This window comes from Micropterus salmoides, unplaced genomic scaffold (genome assembly GCF_014851395.1).
Source record: "Micropterus salmoides isolate LMB-PRFRI ecotype aquatic unplaced genomic scaffold, ASM1485139v1 Ms_hic_scaffold_22, whole genome shotgun sequence".
Taxonomy (NCBI): Eukaryota; Metazoa; Chordata; class Actinopteri; order Centrarchiformes; family Centrarchidae; genus Micropterus; species Micropterus salmoides.
The window spans coordinates 6,407,499-6,431,586 of record NW_024041373.1 but is presented as its reverse complement, the minus strand read 5'-3'; the positions used below and the strand labels follow the sequence as shown (position 1 = coordinate 6,431,586).

General features: G+C 42.0%; 1 protein-coding gene across 2 annotated transcripts in view; it reads right to left on the bottom strand.

The window, feature by feature from the left end:
* The window catches only part of LOC119917210 (inositol polyphosphate-5-phosphatase A), a 145,944-nt gene that overhangs the window by 13,373 nt on the left and 108,483 nt on the right, over window positions 1-24,088 (bottom strand). For both annotated transcript variants that reach the window (XM_038737408.1, XM_038737409.1), the window contains exons 10-12: window positions 12,393-12,488; window positions 11,475-11,549; window positions 5,119-5,192 (exon numbers count right to left, since the gene is read on the bottom strand). In XM_038737408.1, coding sequence (XP_038593336.1) covers window positions 5,119-5,192; window positions 11,475-11,549; window positions 12,393-12,488 — 245 coding nt within the window. The remainder of the gene's footprint in view (window positions 1-5,118; window positions 5,193-11,474; window positions 11,550-12,392; window positions 12,489-24,088) is intronic.

Here is a 24,088-nt window from a genome sequence, read left to right as displayed (position 1 = left end):
TTGCTTCCCAAGTTTCTGCCTCCTCTCTGACCTCACCTCCTGACCCCTGGGCCACACCCTGCTTTTTCCCATGTCTAGACTTGACAAACACATACACATGGGACTGAAGCATGGCTGTACACTCTGGTTTAGTTTGCACAAGTGTAGTTTTGTTTTTAAGATTACTGATCATTTTCATCACTTGGCCTTGTGTGTGTTTCGCAGTTATTGAGGAACAACAGAAACATCAACAGAACTGCATGTATATCAGGGATTTAACTGTACCACTAAAGAGCTTCAGAGTAGCAGTGCCTTACCCAAACACACTGCAACAGTAGTTGATGAAAGACAATGACTGTGCTCAAAAAAACTATGTACGATGTAATTGAGTATTCCAAGTGCATGTTATGTTGATTTTTGTACGCAGAAATGCACGGATGTATACTAGATTAGCAATGATTTCTGACTGTGTGGCGTACGCTTACTGTGCATACTTAACCTCCCCTAAATGCTTTGCGTCTCTTCAGACTGTCCAATGGCAGGACTGCGAGGCAGACGGCTCGAGCACCACACTCGTCATCTTTTTCGTATACTATTACTTCACTAACTTCCCTTCTCTTTAAATCAGAAATCAGCTATGCAGATTTCAAATATTGGAAGTTTTACAATAAAATAAAAATTTAATCAAAAACTTTTTTGGAGTTGAGAAGTAGTTAGCAAGACAGACCCCACAGTCACAGAGACCACTGCAGGCAGCGCAGTACATGACTTCAGCAACATTTCCATCTATTGCACTGTATTTATTCTGTTTAGTTGAACACCTCTTAAGACAAGAGGCAGAGGCAAACGCTAAGTTAGCACAATGCTGTTCCATCCTCCTCTTCATCCTGGATCTTCTCACTTGCAGTTGCCTCCTCAGCTCAGCAGCATCCTCTTCTGCTTCTTGGTAAAATATACTGGGGGCACCTGCTAACATTGCCTGGTTCATCTCTGATCTTAATAGAGATTTTACCTTAATTCTTTTTTCTTCTCTTCTCTTTAAATCAAAGTTGAACCACAATACAACAATTTTTTTTTTTAGCATTATATTGCGATATACATGCATTAATAGCAAGCTGTAGTGTTATTAGTAACAGTAGCTGTACTTCACTAGTACCCAGACATTATGTACTGTGTATGTATCTGTACCTCCTCCAGCCATCTTTTCTACTCCTTACTTTTCCCATTTTTCCACCCACCAACATTGCACACTTTCCACACCATCTCCCTGCTCTGAAATCACTCATGATTTGTCCATTGATGGAGTTGTACCGCTGGGCTGATGTCACTCAAAATCTCCCTCAATCTCCTATTCCCAGTAACCATGTTACAGGCAAAATATATTCTTCCAGTGCTCCCTCATTGTCCACTGCATTTCCTCCTGAAGCTGGGGTCCCGATTCAATTTTTGCATTGATCTCGTGCAAAATAAGGGCAAAGAAATCAGATCAGAGGAGTACTAAAAGCTTTCCTCCTAAATCAATCAAAATACATGAATAAGTTACTGCTGCCTTAGTATGTTTTAGACGATATTACCGTAGTTATGCCATTCCTAATACGAAATCAAAAGTACCATAATGTATAGTAAAAATTACCATTATTTTCAGTCAAATGGCCATGCTGCAGCATATGCAAAGATAATGACCTAATGGCTTGCTGCAGTCTCATGCATTAAGCAAAGGGAAAACTTTGTGTAAAAATATGATTGGTTTCTGATTAACAGACTCATCTATTCTCCCCCATAAACCGACTGACAAAACTAGTAACCATACATGGGCTCCTGTATATGAGTGCGTATGAGTTGTCCAGAAGCAGCCGACTGGCTCCAGGTCCAACTGTGACAAGGCCCGGGCAAATTCCTCACCCCAGTGCCCAAGCACTTAGACTTGTCATGGCCAACTTTGACAGACGACTTTTTGAAAGTAGAGATATATGCATTTTACAGCTTGCGGCCTCTGCAGCGATGCAGGGGGAAGAATTCAGATGTGGGGACAGAGATGTACGTTCAAAACTGGACGTCCAAATCAAACATACGAAAATACATCCTGCAGGGATGCTTAGTGTTGTTGTTACCTGGTAAAAACAGAAAGCTGGAGATACAATATTCTACTGTGTGGCTATTACTACGTATGTGCATCAGTCACTCTCTATTATCCAATCCTTAGGTCACCCTTGACAGCATGTCCCATTTTGTGACAACTTCTTTTCCACCGCAAGACACAAAGAATTAACTTGCAGATTACATGTTTGTGACCAATATTGATTTATAGATTTGGACAAAAGTGAACCGTGTGCGTGCATGAGTGTGTGTGTCAGTGAGGGTGTGTACTGATGGCCTGCATTAAAAAGAATAATAACCTCACAGATGGCAAGGGGCTGGTCCGGAGCAGGCTATGTGATGGAGAACAATCGCTGAGGCTTGATTGCTCAAGGAGCACAAGGCAGACTTGACAGGGGGAGGGGTACCAGTATATGTATGTGTGTGTGTGTGTGTGTGTGTGTGTGAAGTGGGAGGAGGGGGTTGTTTAAGTTTAACTAGGCCACTGCTACCCATTACAAGGCTGACAATGAGTGGTTTGTCGCACGCATAGAGTAGATCAAATCAAATTTCATATGCTGCTCCCGGGTTTCATCTATTTGATTCATCATCACCTCAAGTATGAGGAAATCATTTGTATTCTTCCACAGCAGCACATTCATCCCTCCCTGTGGAAAGATGATTCAGTATTATATGGATAGGTGCAAAAGCCAGCCAGTGTAAAAGGACAATAAATCCACCTGTCACTTATGCAAAGTGATGTAAATGGGGTCCCTGATTAAGACACAGAGTCATTTAAAAAACAGGGACTAGCAGAACCTTGACACATGCACTCACACATACACACACTTTGATAGCTCTATGTATCTCAGACCCTCTCTCCCTCACACACACACACACACACACACACACACACACACACAGACACACAGACACGCTAAAATCCCCTGCCGCCCTGCGCCTGCCACTAGAGCAGTTTATCAAGTAATTATTGTTTGATTACAGCGTTTCATTATCTGCACTGATTGAGTCACAACCGACGGCAAAGGTCAAGCGCCATTAACGCGCTGCTCCCGAAACATATTTCCACGCCGGCCGCGTGTTTGCCCTCCCTCTCTTCTGAAAGGGCTAATTGCAAATGCATTTGTTTGAGAAAGAGGAGAGGAGACCACCCGCTCCAGGCTCCCCCAAGTCCCACTGAGACGGAATATCAATGCCGCCCGAAGCGTTCGCACAGCGACACAAGCGCACGCCACACATGTGAAAAAACATACACTTGGGAGCAGTTTGGGACCATATCCAATCATACTTATTAACACTGATACCCATCAAACACAGATCCAGGAGCTTTCATAAAACCATTTTGGACAAAAAGGGACTCCTTCTGATTCTACATATTAATAATGAGTCCTTATGGCCAAGCTCTGGTCAGCATATTCACTGCATTGACCAACATGTGTTAGAACCCAGTGGGTAAAAACGTAAGACTTAGGGTTTCTTCTATTGATGTTGTTGTCTTTATTCTTTCATTTAGTTGCTGTGCAATAATAACAATGCATCTCTGAATTTGGCAATTTTTATTTATTTTTTAAATAAACTGAAGGAGTCCTTTCTAATTTGAGAACATTTTCTTAGGCTAAACAATATTTTCAAACCCCTGTGAATTCATCAAAAATGTTTTATATTAAAGTCAGTCTGTTATCATTAACTTTGCTATACAAAATCCATAAAACTAACTATTTTACACTTACTGATTTTTGTGTATTTTTGTTACAGATTTTTACATTTTGATAGTTGTCATTCATACAGGGTTCTTCTGCATATGGGGCTGTTCTTATGTTTGGTGGATGCAGCTCAATTTTTGCACACCATCGCCTCTTGCTAGGTAATGATGTACTTGAATGATCTATTTCCAGCTTTTCCTTATGACGCCTGAAAGGTTTATTAGGGTAAATCCATATTTTTAAGGACTTTTTAGACGATGGGGATGTTCATTCAGATGAGGCAGACCAAAGTGAGATGTTGGTCTTAGATTTTGCACTTAGATTTATACTGTATGAGAAGTGCCATGTCAGAGCGCAGTGCCATTATGCACAGACGTCCACTGTGTTTATCTGCATTAGATCACTAATGAACAACGCCAGGTGGCTACAGAATAGCTACACACACCTCTACACACATCAGACAGGTCCATTATATCTCAGTATTCTGTATTCTGTTTATGTGGGAGACATCAGACTTAAAAAAATAACTGGTTCATGTTTGACTCCTGAAATTCATAATGAAGGAAAAGCAGTTGTATCATACTTTAATATGTAACAATACTGTAGAATTATGACTGAAGTAGTGTCAGATTGATGTAATCATGTAAACTGTTTCACCAAACAGTTTCTTTTTATTATTGTTTTCTCTTGCCAATGCACTAAAAACAACAAAAAACAACATGCATACATCGTGCGGCTCTACACAATCCAGACAACAATGTGATTCCCTGGGCGTCCTTTCATTTGTTGAGCTGTTGACGTCATACGTCTCTGGGAGCTGCTTCAGAGAGAGGAGAGGAGACCAGTGATGTGACTGGCTGAGAGTATATTTATTAATAACCAGAGCCTCTGATCCACATTCAAGTTCACCCAGCCCTTTTGCACTTCGCGCGGCTGCACATACATGAACCAAAATAGCAGTTGTACTTTGAGAGAGACCCACACAGTCTGTGTGCCCAAGACCTGCCGCTTTGCACTCTTCATTGTGCTTACATTAATAAAATAGAGCTCTAAGAGTCTACAGCCATGCTAGCAGCTCTCATTGTACAGAAAACCAAACTAGTTACATGGTAATCCATTCAACAGTTTTTTTCTTAGTGGTGCTTCAGTCACATGATCACCAAAGTCAGTGGGATTCAGCCACTAGGGGCCATGAAATGCCAATCCATCCAAAAGTAGTGCACCTAGAGCCACACTGCTAGAGTGGCTAATAAATTCAGGACCTTATATCTTTTCAGGAATGTCAGACAGTAGCAGACAATCAGAGGGTAGTATAGTGTAATTTTAAATGGCTCCATACCTGGGTGGGAAAGAGATCTCCAGTTCATGCAGCCGATCCTTGAACACCGACAGCTCTTTGTCATACTCTAAAAGCTGTGGAAAGAAAAAAAGTATGGGAATGAGGACAGAGAGAAGTTTGAATTATTACTTTTTTTCAAGCCTGATCAAGGGAAGGTCTGCTGAGCATGAATACTCTTTTTCAGCTCTGCTCTGCTCTATATTCATATTCATAAAAGTTGGTTGGCACAATACGTTTTCCACTGTAGATCTTTGAGCATTTCTGGGACCTGCTGAACAGTTTTTGTGATTGTGTGTTTAGGTTTCAAACTTTAGATTTGTCTTCTGAAAAAATTGTAGGTTTTTCACCCACAGACACATGCTAAGACAGCTGAAGGGCAAATTGAAACCTCCTCTGACAGTTTAATTTGACGTCTGATATTGGCTGAACCTAGAAGTCAACACTCTTACATCATCAGGCGTCAGTCTTGGTGAGGGGTGGATAAGAATAAGCCAAATGAGAGTTTAGGAGGGCAGAGCAGGATACCGTCTATGGGTTTATTTAGTTACTTTCATGTTCCATGCTGGCAAAAATTGACAGCAGTTGACCAGTTGTGTGTGCGTTACTAGGCCTGTCCTCCTGGGGGTCTTTCTCTCCACACTGACAGTGCATCCACACACTCTTCATCAATCATGTCTCCTCACCCAGCTGTACTCGCTCACCAGAGTGTACACACACACGTCCCCCAATTTCCCCCCTTTCACAAAACCCATAAATCATTAGTGAAAAGTGCAATTAGTGGCTTCTTGTACACATTAATTATCTGGTAGATGAACAGGTAGCTTGGGCACCTGCATGACTGCCTCCCTGAGAGACTGACAGCGACGTTTCCCAGCAACGCTTGGAGGAGCTCACGCTAGCCCCACCCTTTCCTTTCAGACAGGAAGACATCAAGATGAAGCCGAGACTTGTTTGCTTAGTGGTAAATTGGGCTATTGTACATGTTGCAAACACCAGGCTACAATTATGGCCTGATGAAGACCTCATCCTAGACGGTATGAGTCTGACAGCGGCTGTATAGGCAGCTTGACATAAATGACATTACATTGGTGTATTACATGCAGCAATATGTTGATGGCTACATGATGAAATATCAACGGGCATGAGGCGGTGCACATGGGTAAGGACGTCCTCACAAAGTGGAGACATGCGAGGAGGGAGGAGGATGTCATATGAATATTATTATATCAGTGGAAGCTAACTACAGTCTTGCATCTACACTGACATATTTATGTTGTGTATCTATGACCGTGTGCGATTTTTACAGCACTGCCGAATACACATGTATAAATAAGCCAAAGTCCAGTATGTGCCATCACGATGATGCTCTGTGTGTCTGCGTGTATGTGTGATTATGTGTCAGTGGTGTAGAACAGTGGCCATTACTTGCAGGCAGAGGGGCCTCCCAGTCGGAGTCTCAGTGGTTCAGGAGGGCAGATGTGCCGCATTCATCAAACTCACAGTGCCGGGGTCACAGGAGAGACTCACACACTGTGGATGAGGGATGGCTGAGCAGGGGATGCAACCCCACGCTCTGCTGTACACCCAGTCTCACCATCAGCCCTCTGATACCTTCCTTTAGTGTGTGTGTGTGTGTGTGTGTGTGTGTGTGTGTGTGTGTTATGTACTGGCTGATACTGGATTTTTGAGGCCGATAGCATTAGTGGTTATTGGGAGTAAAAAGCTGATAATTCAATGTGAAATTAAAAATTGTAGACAAAATATATATTTAAATAATCAGATAATTAACAATTAAAAGACCTAGCTTGCCTTAGGTACTACTGCTGCTATGCCAGATTTATGACCACTTGAAAATCTAAACCATTGTTTTGAAACAATGGATTCCTTATTTCAGACAGAGGTAAACAAAAGCTAGCTTCTAAATTCTAGGTGGTGACCGCTGATTTTGCTGGCTGAATGTATTAGCTGTAACGAGCTATCTAACTAAGCTAACATTAGCGTCATAAGAACATTGGAATCTTCACAAACCTCCCAACAGAGCAGGGCAGAGCCACTAATGTTAGCCTACAGTCTGACAGTAACATCCAGGACAGGCTTCTACACAGCGGGGGACATACTACATAGTGGATGTGTTAGTCATGAACAAGGATTTTTTGAAAAATAACTGCATCATAATAAATGCATCAGAGTTTATTACCGGAGGTTACGTTTTGCAGCTTACATCGGAGCAGACATAACACTTTGTTTACAAATTCTTTTGCTCTTGTATCTTTAGTTTTGGAGAGGGTTAAAGAAAGAAATCAACATCCAAACTTTTAGTACATAGAGACTCATGCACACCACTTCAACATGTATAGAAATATTGAGAGGCCTGTCATCCCTAGATATGGCTGCTAAGCTATGACTGGACAATCGCTGTTTGGGGGAGGGGTTTTGCAATCAGTCAATTATGTATATATTATTCAGTAGTATTTTTTCTACATAAACACATGAAATATCCAAACATTATCTGATTTATTTAAATTGGAAAATAAAAGTGTCAATCTTCTCTGGTGGAGATTATTTCTATGTTACCTCAAACATATCTTTGGCATTTCTGTACTGACCGTCATACAGCTTATACATTTGGTGACATATTTAGATTAAGCTAATATCAACCAATATATTGGCACGACTGAATTTCGATATAGATGTAGTGTGAGAAAGAAAGATGGTGGGAAGTTACAGGTGTAATTCTATTTGTTTGAGAATTATAAGTGTGTGACACAGTTTCAACAGAAGGGGATGAGCAACATATGGCTGTTTGTATCTACGGAGTGTGTGCCTTCAGTTAATGTTAAGTAATTCATTCAGGTGAATGACAAACCCTGCAGACACAATTTTCACACTACATTTCATCCCAGGTCAATTAAGCATAATACTCTGCTAGGTCAGTGGTAAAATAAAAAAACAGCTTATATTGGTTCAAGGCCTTGTGACATTATAAAGCCTGCAGTAGTTTGTCAACCAGAAGTGACCTTGGGAGTTGTGGAGGAGGTGGTGCAAGATGCTGCAGCTCCGGCAATATCACGGAGGGAAAAAGATGAAGAATTGTCTGGGTAAAAACTACCCTGTCATGGGCACAAATTTCTGACTTTGCTTGGATGATCAGTACACTCTTAAATCAGAGTGGCGGTGATAGTTAAGAGGCAGGAAGTTAAGGGGGGTTAAAAAAATAAACACTGTCCCTCTCACTTTGCTGGAGGCTTGTCCACCACCTGTAATTGTGCTTTGATTTACGCGTTGTCAAATATCCCCTGTGACAACACCTGCTGCCATTAAAACCCATCAATAAATGTTGGGGTGAAAGGTCATTTAATTTGATTTTTAGACCTCACATTTGGCTTTCATTGCAAAGGCTATATTTTTCCTTCTTTTTATGGGATCTTCATTATTTTGTGTGAAAAAGCGATAAACTGTCACTGACATGGGGGGTGGCCGATTGGGTTGGCCCCACTCAACACCATACAAAACCCAACACTACGGTAGACTGCCCCTCTGAACTCTTACTTCCATTTTAATTTAATTATGTAGAGGATGGAAATGTAATACAATGATCACAATAGTTCAGAAAAAGGAGGGTGACTTCCACAACTAGGGCACAATTTAGACTTTTATCCCTACTCAGAAGCTAGAAGAACTAGGCACTGACTGTGAAAAACTCAGGTTAAATCAGCCATATAACAGTAAATTAGGCCTAATGTACATACAGGCTATGTATTCTGATAAGGCTTAGTAAGCAGTCTGTACTTTCCTGAACCACTGAAAATAGAGGCGAGCTAAACAAAGAGACAACCAGGGACCCAATACAGCATCAGTTTATATAAATCCTGTCATTGCATTTAGCATGTCCTCTGTATTGCCACTTAGGAGATTTGACAGGAAAAAAGCTTTAGGCTGGAGGGGTATTTGTTCTTTATTTCTTTTATGGCCTCTCATGTTTAAAAAAATTCTCTGGGCTTTTTTGAGTAATGCTGAGGACTACGCTGCTGGCATGACAAGGAGAGGCAGGCCAGACAGAAAAGTTCATCACTTACTACAGCTAGTACACAAACAAACCCTCCCTCTCCTGGTCCCCCATCTGCCGACACCACACTGATAAAGTTACAATAAAGAGATACTGAAACAAAATCAATGGGGCCGGAGGAGGGGGTGGGGGGCCTGGGAGTGTGTGCTCCAGGAGAGGAAGAGACTGTGCTGAGATACAGATGCACAGCACAAACATACACAAGACGCATGCATTCCCACACACACACACACACACACACACACACACACACAATGCTCCTCCCATCTCTCCACCGGAGCAAGGCCCCCGCGGTGCCCCTTGACGCCACGAGCGCCCGGAAAATTTAATCTTCCCAAATACTCATCAGGGCTCTCCATCGTCCCACCATGACAGCGCCGGGGATAATTAATTATACAATTTCGATGGGAATATCGACTAAACAAACCTATTAATCATAGCAAAAGTCAATAGGCATGGACACATTCAATCATGTCCCGGCCAATGATTACTCCCCTCAAAATACAATAATTATTTTCAAGAGCTGCCTCGAATTAAATTTCTGTCAAGCTGGTACAAGTCTTGCAGTTGATGAAGGATGCAATGGATTTTTTTTTCTCCTTTCCCCTTCCCCAGTGGAGGAGTGTGAGGAGGGACATTTATCCTTTTGGAAAGGTAGTTTGTTTTATAAGGATCATAACATGGTGTGTTTAACTAGACCATGACCATCAGATTATCTCCGATGCCCCCATTATGTCATCCATCTTGTCTGGCGTGGTGAGGAGGAAAAGAGGGAGGAGGAAATCGGGGGAGGGGGGATACGCACTTCCTGCATATTTTTGCTGATCAGATTCAATGATTCAACAATGTCCAACAGTACAGTGTGTAAAGTCAAATCTGTCAGCATCAGAGCCTTTTAAATTCCATCTTTTGTTAAATAGCTGGATGACATCCTTTTCTGCTGTTTTGGTGAACTACCTTTATCAGTTTATATGCTTTTATTCAGGAAAAATAATCACAAAATAACATTTATTCAGGACATCCGTTTAAGATGATCTCTCACTCAAAAATAAACAGATATCTAATTGGTAGGTCAAACAGAGACTTATTTAAACGACTGAAACTGTGCTACTAAACCCACAAAATTTTATTTTAAATTAATCTTAAGAATCTAAAATTTCACAGCGCAGAAAACTTTCCCATTTAAATTTTAAGAAACCTAATGGGGAAGAAGTTGGGGAGTGATTTTTCTTTCATTTTTACTGCACTTAGTACACAAGCATAACGCAGATCAATGCTGAAAAAGAGCATTTGTGCAAAGCAAACCTTCCCTGCTTATATAAAGATTAAACCAAGTATGTTTTAGCCTGCTTAGGAGCCACATGAGTGGTATATGTCATATGAAAGAACATGAGCTACTGATATACACATATACACCAAAAGATTAAGACCACCATAAGAAAGGAACTGTATGGGCCTTTATATAGACTTTTTTTTTTTTTTTTTTACACCATCTGTGTTGCAGTAACCCCCCCACCGATAACACATATACAACAAAATCTTCAATAATAGTTTTGCTCTAATATACCATTTCCTTGGAATTAAATTTTGTAAAATGATAACACGATATCATCACAATTCAATTCCTAATAAAGTTTATAAATGATCATTACCAATATTATGTTTTTACATTATGTGGCCAACAACGTATATAAAAACTCTATGCTTCCAGTCCTGGCAGACAAGTGGCTTCACAATCCATTCTGTTGATGTGTAGGTGTGTGGGTGAGTGTGCATCCTTCATGGGGTTTTTAACAAGGTCCAACTTTGAATACTTAATGTAATATATAGCCATATAAATTGGACCTGTTAACAGGTGTTTTTCTTCTACAGACGATTAACACTCACCTCATCTACCCCCAGTCTCATTTAAAAGTTATTCCAAAGACATTTGGTCCCACAGGGGAGCGTGCATTAGGCCGAAATTATGTGAGGGCATCAACTAAAATATTGTTTGTACATGAGCTTATTTACCTTTAAACTACCCTTTACTATTAAAATGTGTTAGCCCTCAAAAAGAAATGTAACTGCAATAATTATTTTGTCTTCTGTTCTCTGGCACTCTATCCTTTTCACAGATAATCAATTTAAAATATAGTGAATGGCAGCGGTTGTGACTATAAAGTGGGAAAAGAAAGTCTATGGATGTGATAGAATGAATATAATTTGTAAAAGAAAAAAAAAAGGGAAGTTGAGAAATGAGAGAGTAGATAAATATAATAAAGGGTTAGGAAGCAACGGGGTTACTTACTGAGGTCCCATTGTTTTCCCGGAAAACGTCCTGGTTGACATAATTAAAAAGCTTCTTTTCAAGTTGAAGAACAACCTAAATCAGTGGCGAGAGAGAAACGGTGCTCTGATTAATATCAATACTAATGTGAACTGCACTTTTTAATTAGAGCACTAATGAACAGCAGTGTGCTGCAGTGGCAGACAGCACTACACTACACTCGTCTCACTGAGGCATCACACCACTTCACACTGCACGTTAACACAACCTGTGTTACCTCAGGTATATGGCAAATATTTGAAGGTTTAATTACAAATTCAGAAGTGCCATTTCCCTTTTTCAACATGCAGTATAGATGCATCATCATATTAAGGCCTCGTCACACCAGCGTGGTGTGCAGTGGAGTTGCGATACACACAAGTTCAACTTTGGTGAACTTGGACATGCAAATTCTCACTAATAGCAAGCCATGTTGACAGTGCTGACCTTTGAGACCTAGAGAGTTAGAGATGGAGGGAGCTATTGTGGCTTATTAGCTGGGGGAATAAAGTGCTCCATAAAAGGCACGATGTTTTACATAGTTATGATTGGCGTCAATGGTGCAAATATCTTTCTGTGAATAATATTATAAAGAGTATGGACCTGCTCTAAATTCAAAGTGAACTAAGATAACTTCTATTATGAATCGGTGTTATATAAATAAAATTGATTTGAATTTACTGTCCAGTTAGCTACTGAGCAAACACGCTTGCTAACTCACAGTTAGGGAAGTTCACTCTGCCACTTTCTGGTGTGACTAGGCCTCTAAACAAATTTGTTTTTATTGAAATTTGAGGATAACCACATGATTTAAATTCAGTTGTAAATGTATGTTAATTTGAATGAGGTCATGACAAGTCAGTATTGTGATAGGCAGCATTACTGCACTTTTCAGCTTACCTTTCGGTCATTATCACTTTCCCGGAATATTAGCTTGTTGACTTCGTTGGTGTCGGCGGCTCTGACAGTCTGCATGGTGGCCGTGGAGCAGAGACTCTGGAGGTGAGAGGGGAAGAGAATGAGTTATGACGGGGAGGAAAGGTTAAATCATATTAGGGAAAAGAAAGACACTAATATAGTATTTATGAATGTCTATTTATTTTACTATTATTATATTAGTTTACAAGTTGTTCATATGTAAATGTAATGTAAATGCTCCGTATTTGTATAGCGCCTTGACTTCTTCTTTTTGACCATTCAAAGCGCTTTTACACTACATCACATTCACCATTCACTCACTCATTCACTGAGCCTAAGTGCTCAAACAGAAACTAACATTCATACACAGCATACACAGTACACAGTGTATGAATACACAGCCTGTAGGAATGTTACCAGGGGCAATTCGGGGTTCAGTATCTTGGACCCAAGGACACTTCAACATGCAGCCTGGGGGAGCCTGGATTGAACCGCCGACCTTCCGATTAACGGCCAACCCACTCTAGCTCCTGAGCCACAGCCACCCCTATATGTAGCTATAGCTACCCTCCTCACCATCACACACACACACACAGTACAGTAGCTGTACAGTAGTGTAATAGTGTAGAATGCTCTACAGAGCCCAACACCACGCAATACACTGCGCCACATTTGAATGATTTTTAAAGAACTACCTCACAAATTACCCTTCTCTTTATCTGGGTCTATGCACTGACCCCATGGACTGTGTGCATGGCTAAATTCCCCTTTGTGGACTCTTTTAACAATTAGTTAAACATTCGACCATCTGTGTTTGAAGACAGTTGAATGAGGTAATCCCTCAGCCAGTGGTTCCCATACCACACGGCAGAGACTGGGTGACCTGATTGAAATTCAAAGCACAGATTAGATAATCGGGTCAAGCCAATATAGTGAGCAGAAAAAGGTCCTTTGAGACTGAAATGTCACAAATCAGTCCTGCTTCGGCCACGGAGAAACAGCACACCAGATTAGAACAAACACCATGCCCTGAGAGAAAGTGGAACAACTCTCTGCAGCCCCCCCCCAAAAAAAACACCCACTGCCTCAACTCGAACCCCCCTCCTCCTCAAAAGCAACTTTCTAAAGCCCTAACAAATCGCTCTCCCTGGTCCCCTGGCAGCCAAATGCTAATGCGCTTAAGTGCGCTTAAGCAGCTTTGTGCAATGAATAGGCCAAAGAAAGAGCTAGTGAGAAGGGCAAGAGATACTTTCCCTGTCAAAAAGTCATTCTAGCCACAAAAAGCAGAAGATAACCGCAGAAGGTAATTTTTTTGCCATCTCTGATTAGCGCCAACTGCCCCAAGTGTGGTCAATATCAATGTTCTGTTCAAAATATTTAATGCATGTCAGATGTAAGTGACAAAAACTACAACTTCTTTTGACAGTCTAAAGAATATTTAAAAAAAAATGTTTTTCCAAATGGAACTTCGTGTTTTAAGATTCTGCAAGCATCAGGGTCTTGCAATTCTCCCAAGTGAGCCCCCTTCTGTCGTCTGCTTTGCAAATCCAAAAGTCAGTCAAGCAGAAATCCCTGGCCACTTCACAGCTACCACTGAGGCCAGGGGCTCACGCTGCTTAATACAATAAGCATCAATATCTAAAGGACAGAAACAGCCCCCCTATTCATGTTCAAAGTGTTCAGATAATTCAGTAAGAGGGGCTTGAATCAACACACAGTCATCACTAAACACCACTAAACACGTCCTTTACATTTGGCAGAGGTACACCAACACAAGTAAGTGCAATTACACGTGGATATGAACAGATAGAAGACCATACACATTTCTACTTAGAGAAGAGCAGAATGACATCATTGTCAGTGAGATAATTGAACCACAGGTTTTGTATTCATGTTAGCCTATATCTTGTGCCAAGAGTGTCACTGCACGGAAAGGTTCAATTAGGAAAAAAAGACAATTAGCTAATGCTTCCTTTACTTGTGGAGGGGGGAAAAAAAGTCTTTTGCCAGAACAATTACATTCTGGATTCCTGGGTGAATTAAACTATTTTAGCTTCAAGGAAACTAATGACTCCAACGGCACATTTCAGGTTTAGCCTACCGCAAGAGCAACAAAGAAGCTGAGGACTCGATTTATTTAAGATACTCCTCAGTATCTAACTGAAAAGGATAAAGCAATGTTTTCCCCCATATATATTTTAAACAAACTACAGTTCACAAAAGGCAGCAGATCGCCATGGCGGGACTGTTGCACAGTGTTGGATGCTGAAATGTTGGAGGCTGATTGATGGATGTATTCATAAGTTCATTGACTGACCAATCAGTGTGTCAGTGCAGTTGGTAGTGGCTGATTGCACCCGATTGATCACAGCTCTCCTACCGTTGTCCTTCGTGAAAAACATCACCGACACACACAACATCATCCAACAACACACACACGCACACACACAGACAGCAAAACCTCATTCCTCGCTCATCCCAGTGCCTGTGTCATAAGATCTGCCCAGCTAACACCAAGATGGGGAAAATGAGAACCCTATGCTGTCACTTTAGACCATATCAATCCAATGATGTCGCCTTCCTACTTCCAGCAGATCCAAAATGATTTTACTATAATTCATTTGGCTGCAATTGGCTTCATAGTCAATGCATGGCAATTAGTCAGAGAGGGAAAGAGGAAACAAGGCAATAGGAAAATATTTAAAGACAGCTGTTGAGAAAAAACACTGTGTTCCAGGAGACAGTAAGGATGTCTTCACTCCTCTGGGTTCTTTAACTGATCCTGCAAAGTGACTTGGCATCAAATCTTTGCATTATGGGTCACAGGTCAACACTGAGTGTTTGTAGAGGGCCCATAGGCCGGGGGGCCGGGATGAGGAGTTGCCGAGGAAGGCGCTGCCATTGTGCATCAATGGAGGATAATCTCATGACTGTCGAAGGAGGAAGCGGCTGTTTAAAGGAGCTCTCTATTCCAGCTGCTCTCCTTAGGAGAGAGGTTAAAGCAATCTGTCCCACTTCAAAGACCAAAGACACACACACATTCAAGCCTTCTGTCTCTGGTCCTGCCAACAGATGGAGGTGATCCACTGTGCCCAACTTAAACAACACCCACATGCAGCACCATGGCATTCCTGACAATGCATCTCGCACACACAGGGCTGTTTTACATATCAGCATTTAGAAAAGAAACCGACTAAAGGGAACTACCCATACAAGCCTGGTTAATATATGAAAAGGAGGGAAAACTTCCCTCTACAGTTGTTAGATATTCTTATATATAGTTTTCTTATTGTCAGCAAATCACATGGGGGGGAAAAAAAACACAACCAAATGTTATTCTCTCTCTCAATATGTTCCGACTTCCCTACCTCTCTGTGGCACACAGCCCCATTGGTTTCTACTGAACATCAACTTCTTTAAGAACAGGTCGCACATTTATATATATACATTTTTATGTCATTTAAAAAATAAATACAGGCTAATTTCATAAAATAGCTGGGCACTGTAGATCTTGGCAAATGTTACTCAACAGGAGTAAATGGTGCATTTGTTGGGGACATTTTCAGTCATGGATTAATACATATTAGTTAGGCTCGTGATTATTTACAGCAGCAGGACGGTGTTGGCGGGACTGAATCAAAATAAACTACAGTGTGTGTGTGTCATGGTAATGAAGGACCATGTCAACCAGTGCAACAGCGTGGCTCACTGATGTGCTTTTAATAGTTTTTGAACAACAATGGAGCTCTATGGCACAGAGGAATTAGATGTATCAGGCTTTAGATACACAGACTTGTTTGTAGAACCCTTTAAAGATAAATTTGTTTTCTTCAGACTCCTTTGTTCAGAACATTAAACTGTTTGGTTCTTGGCTCTAGCTACTCCAGCCCTTTTAACTATGATCCACACAAGTGAATTACCCTGGTGTGGGATCAATAAAAAGTCGATCTATTCTTATATTATTATATTTGAGATTTTCTGTTTAACTTAATATCTTATGTTCTTGGTTCACTAAATATAGAGGACTTTTTTTGCCCTGTGCATTGGCTGGTACCCTGTTACGTCACTCATTTCTGCCACGACTGTGTTGGCATAAAAAAGGCATAAAGCAAATATGCAAATCTCTGGGGTTTATATTCCTCCCTCCCTCCACCCAATCTCATGACATGATTCAAGCTATTCACTAAACTGTCATTCCACCAATATAATAATCCAGTGAGTGCATTTAGAACTCAGTGATTAAACCTCAATTAGGTAAGAGAGAGTGTGAGACTTTGTGCAGAGAGAGACAGCATGAGTGGACAATGAGCTAACTATTCATTCTTCATTACCAAAGGCAGGGGACAGGGGCTCCCCTTTGTGTCAGCAGGGGCAGTGGCATTGTCAGAACGCGCCATTATTTTCTCGCTGCCACGCAAAGCCGGACTGCCAGCTGAGGTAAGGTGTGCCAGCGGGGGTGTCAGGTTCAGCGTGAATTGCTTAGCACTCCGATCACTTTTCTTCTGATCTCCACCGTTCATCACGCCCATCCCGCATGCATGATTGCGACATCTGCCCGAGCTGGGTAAAAGGGGGCATCCGAAATAGGCAACAACAAATTTGGCCTCCTGCTTTCCTGCCAGCTATTACACAGGAAAGCCAGTAAATCAGCTGTGACCCTCCCCACCCGATCTGACTGGACACAAGCCAGAGTTATCCACTCCTCTCTCCCTGTGGCTGGCTAATTTAATGCTTCCAAACACTGTGGATTCATCATCATCATCCACAGCAGGATGGGGATTGAACGTGGAGGAGAGGTGACAGTGGCCACATTATCACCCGCAAGGTTAGACTGTGTGTGACCCACTGGTCAACAACTGACCCTAGTAAACCTGTGTCACCCCTAACAGCAAGTAACACACAAACACACACACACACACACACACACCCACTCACCCCTTCTCAGGAACCAGTTGAGCTTCGTGAGAGCTGACACTAAGAGTAGACTGCAGTGTGTGCGTCGTAGGAGGTCTCCTAACCTGCCACGCCCTCGCCAAAAATGAGCTTGGAGAGGTAAGGGGGCGTGCAAGGTAGTGATAATGTGACCTATTTATCTTGTGCATTATAACATCTGGGAAACTTCTCTAAAAACAATGGCGCGCACTGAGAGCTGCTCTTCTGGCTTTACCTTCAGAAACTAGCCAAAAGCATTTGTCCTTTCGTAATGGATAATGGACAGGCCACAAATCATTCAGGACAACAGGACGGAGGGGTGTGTGCGTGTGAGAGAGAAACTGAATTTGTGTGTATGTTTTGTGTGAGTGTGTGTGTGTTCCCCCCTGGTATTTAACTTCTCTGCTGGCCCATTCTGCAAGGCCCCGCAGGACAAATTGCCCTGCATGGTTGTCTTTGAGAGGCAGTGCAGCGCGCAGAGAAAGGGACAGGGCTGAAACACAGGGAACAGGCCTATAAAAATTCATCACTTTGACCCCGGCGACCTCCCACTACTGGGGGGTTTCACACACACACACACACACACACACACACACACACACACAACTCTTAGTCAGAGCTGGGAGCAAATATTCAGAATTTTTTAAGTAAAGATCCATACTAACAGAAACGCACAGTAAGTTAAACAAGACAAGTTGAGTCACAGAAATGTACTAAGCCTCCTGATCTCTCTGCGTCTTTCTCTCACACATGCACACTAGCACAATGGCTGTGGAAAAGCCTTCTACACAGGAAAGGGCCACCAGATGCTTCATTGTGACTGTGTCTCTGTGTAAAGTAGTGGCAGTAAAAGGAGGGTGGGTTCTCCTGTGGCGTATTAGTCCCAGTAAGAGGAGGACATTGTCTCAGGCCGGGCTCTTGACACATTACTGCCACCTGTACAAAGACAACCTAATGAGAGATTTAATCTGAGAAACCTCCCCTGCCACTTTTAGCCAGCACTTTGAAACCAACCGCGGCAGATGTCTGCAAGACTGTTTAACGTACCGGCTTCTCTTAACCTCTCAATAAGGCCATGCATGCTTAAATTGCTCAATAGCCATCTTATTGGGTTTTCATTTGAATGTGGTTAGCTGCAGTTGTTGTGTTTCCAGAAGGAGGCTTTGTGATCTGAAGAAGTAGCCAACAGCGCCACGGCCATTCATGTTTTCTTTTGATTGCCTCAGACTTAAAAAGAGCATTTATCCTGCTAATGAGGAAACAAATTCACAGCCAACCGTGCAGCAATCACTGCAGTGCATTTAAACATAGCCAACAGAAGAGCTATTGATATAGTATAAACACTTACTATGCACCTGAAGACATTGCATGCTCATTTAATTTACCTGTTCCACCGTAGCTCTAGCTGGGAATCAATTACAGGGAACAGACAGTGAGGTAATTTGTCGTTGCTGAGTCAATTACAGGATATCGAAGATCCAATCAGTGATTGGTGATTAGTGATGGTCCAATAGGAATGCAGAGTCTGTCTAGTTCATTACTCTGGTATTCGATAAAGCCTGGTTAGCACTATCAACGAGATGAACTACAAATATGCAACAGAGATTCCACTCAGTTGGACTAAGATTCAATCAATGATCACTGATCTGACCAGTGAGAATTGTTAGACAGGAGTATTACAACAAAGAGCTGTTCTTTTTCTTCTCTGTAGCAACAGTTGAGCCACCAAAGCAGTTGATGGCTTTTTCAGCAGGCAGGTGACCAGCTATCTTCCTTCCAGTGTGCACTGGGAGAGGCACAAAACCCTCCTCACACACAAAGAACATTGATTCATTTGGAGCACCACCCTTTAATTTGTTTGCACCATTTCATCTAAATGATGTGCTTGTCCACCAGGGTGAGAGGGAGAGGTGTAATTCAGCCATGGAAAAGGGAAGGAGGAAGGTACAGGGAGGGGGAGGAGGGGTCTTGAAGCCCCACCACAGGGCGCTAGGCAACCATCTAGTGGGTGGGCTTTGTGATACATTTTACCAATTTTTCATGCCCATCCCTCTTGATGTGACCCCACTCAGGGCCTTTTATGCCCCTGACAGCTCTGCGCAGGAAAACATGCTGCCGCTCTGATAGCATGAAATCGGGAACAAAGACCCCCAGGGAGAGGGGAAGGGGGCCACCGAGGCACGCTGTGCTCCGGTCCCGCCTGGCTCTGGACACAAACAGATGTTAGGCCAGCCCCGGCTCTCTCTGCCCCCTGAAAGAGGAGGCCCTGTCGGAGAAATGGGCCTGAAATGCATTGTTTTGGGCCTCCTCTAAGACAAAAACTGGAGCCACTCCTTCTGAAAGGGCCCGGCAATATGGCCGTCACAGATAAATCACACAAGGGGGAGTGAGAGAAAGGCCCATGAATTCTCAATGTGGCCCTTAATGGGCCCTCTTAAATATGATGGGATATTTGTGCGTGGATGTGAATGGAGCCCAGCGACTTTTAATGTCAGAGGGCTAAGTTGTTTAAAAGCCCACGGTGCCAACCCTGGGTTTACAGCTGTGTCGCAATGAGCCTTTCTGTAGAAGCATCACTCTGCTGCTGACAGTAAAGATTCACACTGGGAAACCAGTAGACCAAGTTGTTTAAATAATCCTTCCAATAAGATTTTATCCTCAGTCATCTGTCCTTTTTAATTGTGATCCCAGACAAACAAATACCACGAGCTAAGGTATTGCCTGATTTGAATAGGAACTTTGACCGACTTGTTGAGTAGGCTGTGAATTCAGCCATTCTTACAGAGACTGCTTCTTTGCATTTGTATTAGAACGAACTATAATGATTCAAATGCTTGAAATAGCAATGGAGACGGTGTGTGCATGTTTGTGCACAACTCCCAGAGACAACATGTTTTATCTTGGCAACCACTCCATCCTTCAGAGAGAGGGAAAACAACTATTATTGTGCTCCGTTCTACAAAGACTGAGGACTGCATTAGTCAAAAATAGACTGACATCATACAAGTTGAACACTATGTACCAGGCACAAAGAGATCCCTATCCTTCACAGTTTATGCCACATTTCATCTGGACTAAATAATAGCATCACTGTTAGCTGTTGCTGGTCCTACTTGTGATTTCAAAGGCAGGGGTCCATTCTGACTAACAGAAGACAAACTATCAATAAAGCAAGAGATAAGAATAAGAAGAGTGAGCTTGAAGCCAAAGTTGATTATTCATGATTTATGGAGAGATTATACTGACGGTGGATTAAATAAGAAAGACACAGATTGAATATTGAGTCTTGAATTTACAGGCTGATCGAATTATTCAATAATTAGATTTAGAATATTTATATTGTTTGCATAATGTTGACAACTGCATCATGGTTACTAATAAATGCAAGATTTGAAGTGACTCATCTCCGCCATTTAAAATAACAAAATATTTTAAATTGCATTGCATTTCACAGACACAGCTTTCTTACAGATAGAAGGCTCATGGATATTTAAGGAGGCATCATATTACAACATGCCTTTACAAGTTTAGTGTCAACGTTTGCAACATACTATGGTTCTGGCTAATATATTACAAATAATCTGCTTTACAAAAGATTTTTGTGAGAATGGAGCTCTCTAAAAGAGACTAAACATCTTGTGTCTTTACTTTTGGTAGTCTTTCCCTGATCTTTTAAAATAGTACAAAATAGTAATAGTAATTATTTTTTTTTAAATTATTTTTCTCTATTCTTTTATTATTCTGATATAATTTGCATTTGTTTATTCCATATTTATATATTTCTACATTTATTTATGTCAACTGTATGTTTGTCTACGTCTAGCACCTTATCACCAAAGCAAATTTCACGTATGTGTAAAACACTACTTGGCAATAAAGCTCCTTCTGATTCTGAAAAATGTACTGGTTCCAGCTCTGATATATATTTGCTATCACTAATATTTGACATTTTTCAGACCAAACGATTAGTTGATCAATTGAGAAAATAATTGGCGTATTGATTATGTAAATAATAAGCATGGTAGATATCCCCTTTTATGCATCCAATGTGCACTAACATCACTGATATATTTCTTGAATGTTTCACACATACTGCAAGTGTCTGTCAAACTGCTGTTTACTGTCTAACTATAAAACTATCCTGGGAGAAGGAGTGACAGCGCAACAGTAGAGCATCAAGGATGGAGTAAAAACATTGGCTCCAGCTGGAGATGACAGCAGCGGTGAACGATTGAGGGGTAACTCAGGTTACATCCCTGACCGGGGCCAACCCCAGGGGGCTACAAGGCAACGTGTCCTCCAAGGCCCTGTTAGTGCCAGGCTCTGCGCTCATCCTTGGCTTGAATTGTCACGCCATCCCACCGTTGGCATGGTGTTCCCAGCTGCCAGTCACAGTGCCCCCACCCTCCAAGTACACAATGGCAATAGCATGGTTGGCGCCGGGCTCAAACGGCCTGTTGTTAATGAGCAGGACCAACAGAAGCCACTGCTTGTTCTTCATTTGCCAGCGTTTTAATTATATGGACAGCGCTCCCATCAAAGCTGCATCGCTCAAGTTACACCCTCATAGCTGAGCTTTTTTCCCCCTCTGTGTCTTCAGCGCTGTATTCATTAGCATCGAAAGCAAACAGAGAGAAGAGAGAGAGAGAGAACAGGCGCTGTTGTCTAGAGGGAATAGTCTCCCTCTATATCCAGATGGGTTATCTGTGATATAATGGGCCCTCATTGTGATAGATTGGACTCTTCTAGCCAGATAATATGCCTTTATTGTATTCTAAGGAAACATCTCCATTGCAGGCGTCACCTGTATGGCCATAAACAGGCTGGGGTCAAATAGTAGGTGCTAACAACTGTTTTAACTTGCCTGGTGTGTAGTAAATGGGCGGGTTTTATTGCATCAGGACAATTAAAATGGTGTCAGGTGGGTTGTCTTTCACAGAAAAGTATTTTGATTTAGTACAACAAACCATGTAAAGCATTTGTCAATATAATTTGCAAGCAATAAAATAGACAAATACAACACTAGTGCGTCAGTAAGTAGAGCCTTGCTAATACTCCATATTTGAAAATAAATTAAAGAACGCTGCCCTGAAGAGTTATGACATAAGAATTGTCAAATGTGTTGTAATAGGCTTCTCTTTTTAAGTCAAAATTTGATTAAGTACAAGAGGGCTGGTGCACGTATGCGTGTGTATACATCTGTGACTCCGGGTGTAAATGCTTATCTGGGAAACTGAAGGCAGCCAAGGAGGGTCGTGGTCCCTAGTGTCAGGGGTTCCACAGAACAGAGGCCCAATCAGTGCTGGCCCGCTGGTTAATGGATGGATGGCCCCCAAAATTAATTAGCCTGACTAATGTAGTGTACACTTAATTACACCGGCCGCCTTTTGATTTATAGCTGGCCAGATACACACATGCTAGTCAAAGTCGGGCTAAAAAGAGAAAATTCTTTACCCTTTACTGGTGCAAAGAGACTGGGTTCAGCAGCCATCAAATATGTAACGAACACTTACTTGGTTTCAACATGAGGGGCAACACAAAGACCGCAGGTAACATGCCACTTCCTCTCACTACTTAAACAGTGGCCCCAACAGTATACATATTTTCTTATCAGTACAAATTGAAGCAAATTATAGTGCCCCAAGACGGTTAGTAACTCAAGTCCTTCTTTGATTCTTTTTCAAACTGGATCAAGAATAGCAAAGCAATCCTTCTAAAAACTCGCACATACATGCAGCAATAAACACAAATTAAAAAAAGATGGCATTCATGACAGAATATTATCTCTAATATGTCATCCAAAAAATTGCTGTTGACATGGGGGCGTGTGCAGTGAGTGACTCCACAGTGTGAAAAATGAATGATCTATCATGCTGGCCTGTCATTACTGAGCATTTTACAGCATTCATTAGGAGTGGGGCTAGTCTAGGGCCCCACCTTTAATTTCATGCTGCTCAAGCGAGAGAAAGGACGCAGGACAAAGGAAGGAAGATTGATGGGTGGTCCGGCCCTCTGCAATTCCTGCAGACGCAGACAGGGGGTGCTGATCCAAACCTCTCTCCAGTCAGCGAGAGGCCAGCTAGCCTAATGAAATCTGACCATGTAGCAGCAGATCAGGCCCAATTAAAAGCAGACCCACACCATGTCACAGGGACAGTAGATCAAGTCAGCAATTAACCTTCCCGTTGGCCTCTATCAATCCTTAAATTGGAGCAGGCCGGCCAGCAGCACACAATCTCTGCAGATATTAAATTTACATTCTATTAAGTTTAATTAGGAGGGATTTTAAATATACTAGGAGTCCAGGCACGGAGCCCTGAGCCTGTCATCGACACCACTGATTCACGGCCACCTCGAGGGAAACATGCACACTCTTTCTCACACCCACACACACCACTATATACCTTATAACCAGCTGAAGCATGGAACCAAAAACCTATGTTTGCTGTAGGTGTGAATGGGACAACAAGGATTATGTGACCTGGCATCATGACTGAGCTCCCAACCTGGGAGCTGGCACGCCTCCGCTTTGGTCTGAAAGGCTCTGGGTTTCTATAATAGCATTTTCTAGTGGTTACTATAGGATTATTATCAGAACCTTACTTTTAATGTAAACATGATACTGGCAGTGACTAGAGGTTTGTGTGGGACTGTTTTTTAAATCACCTGTCTAATCTTGCAGGATTTCTGACCATTACTCCCTGTTACAAAAGATTCGCTGTCCAACTTCTGCTTGATCCCACTTG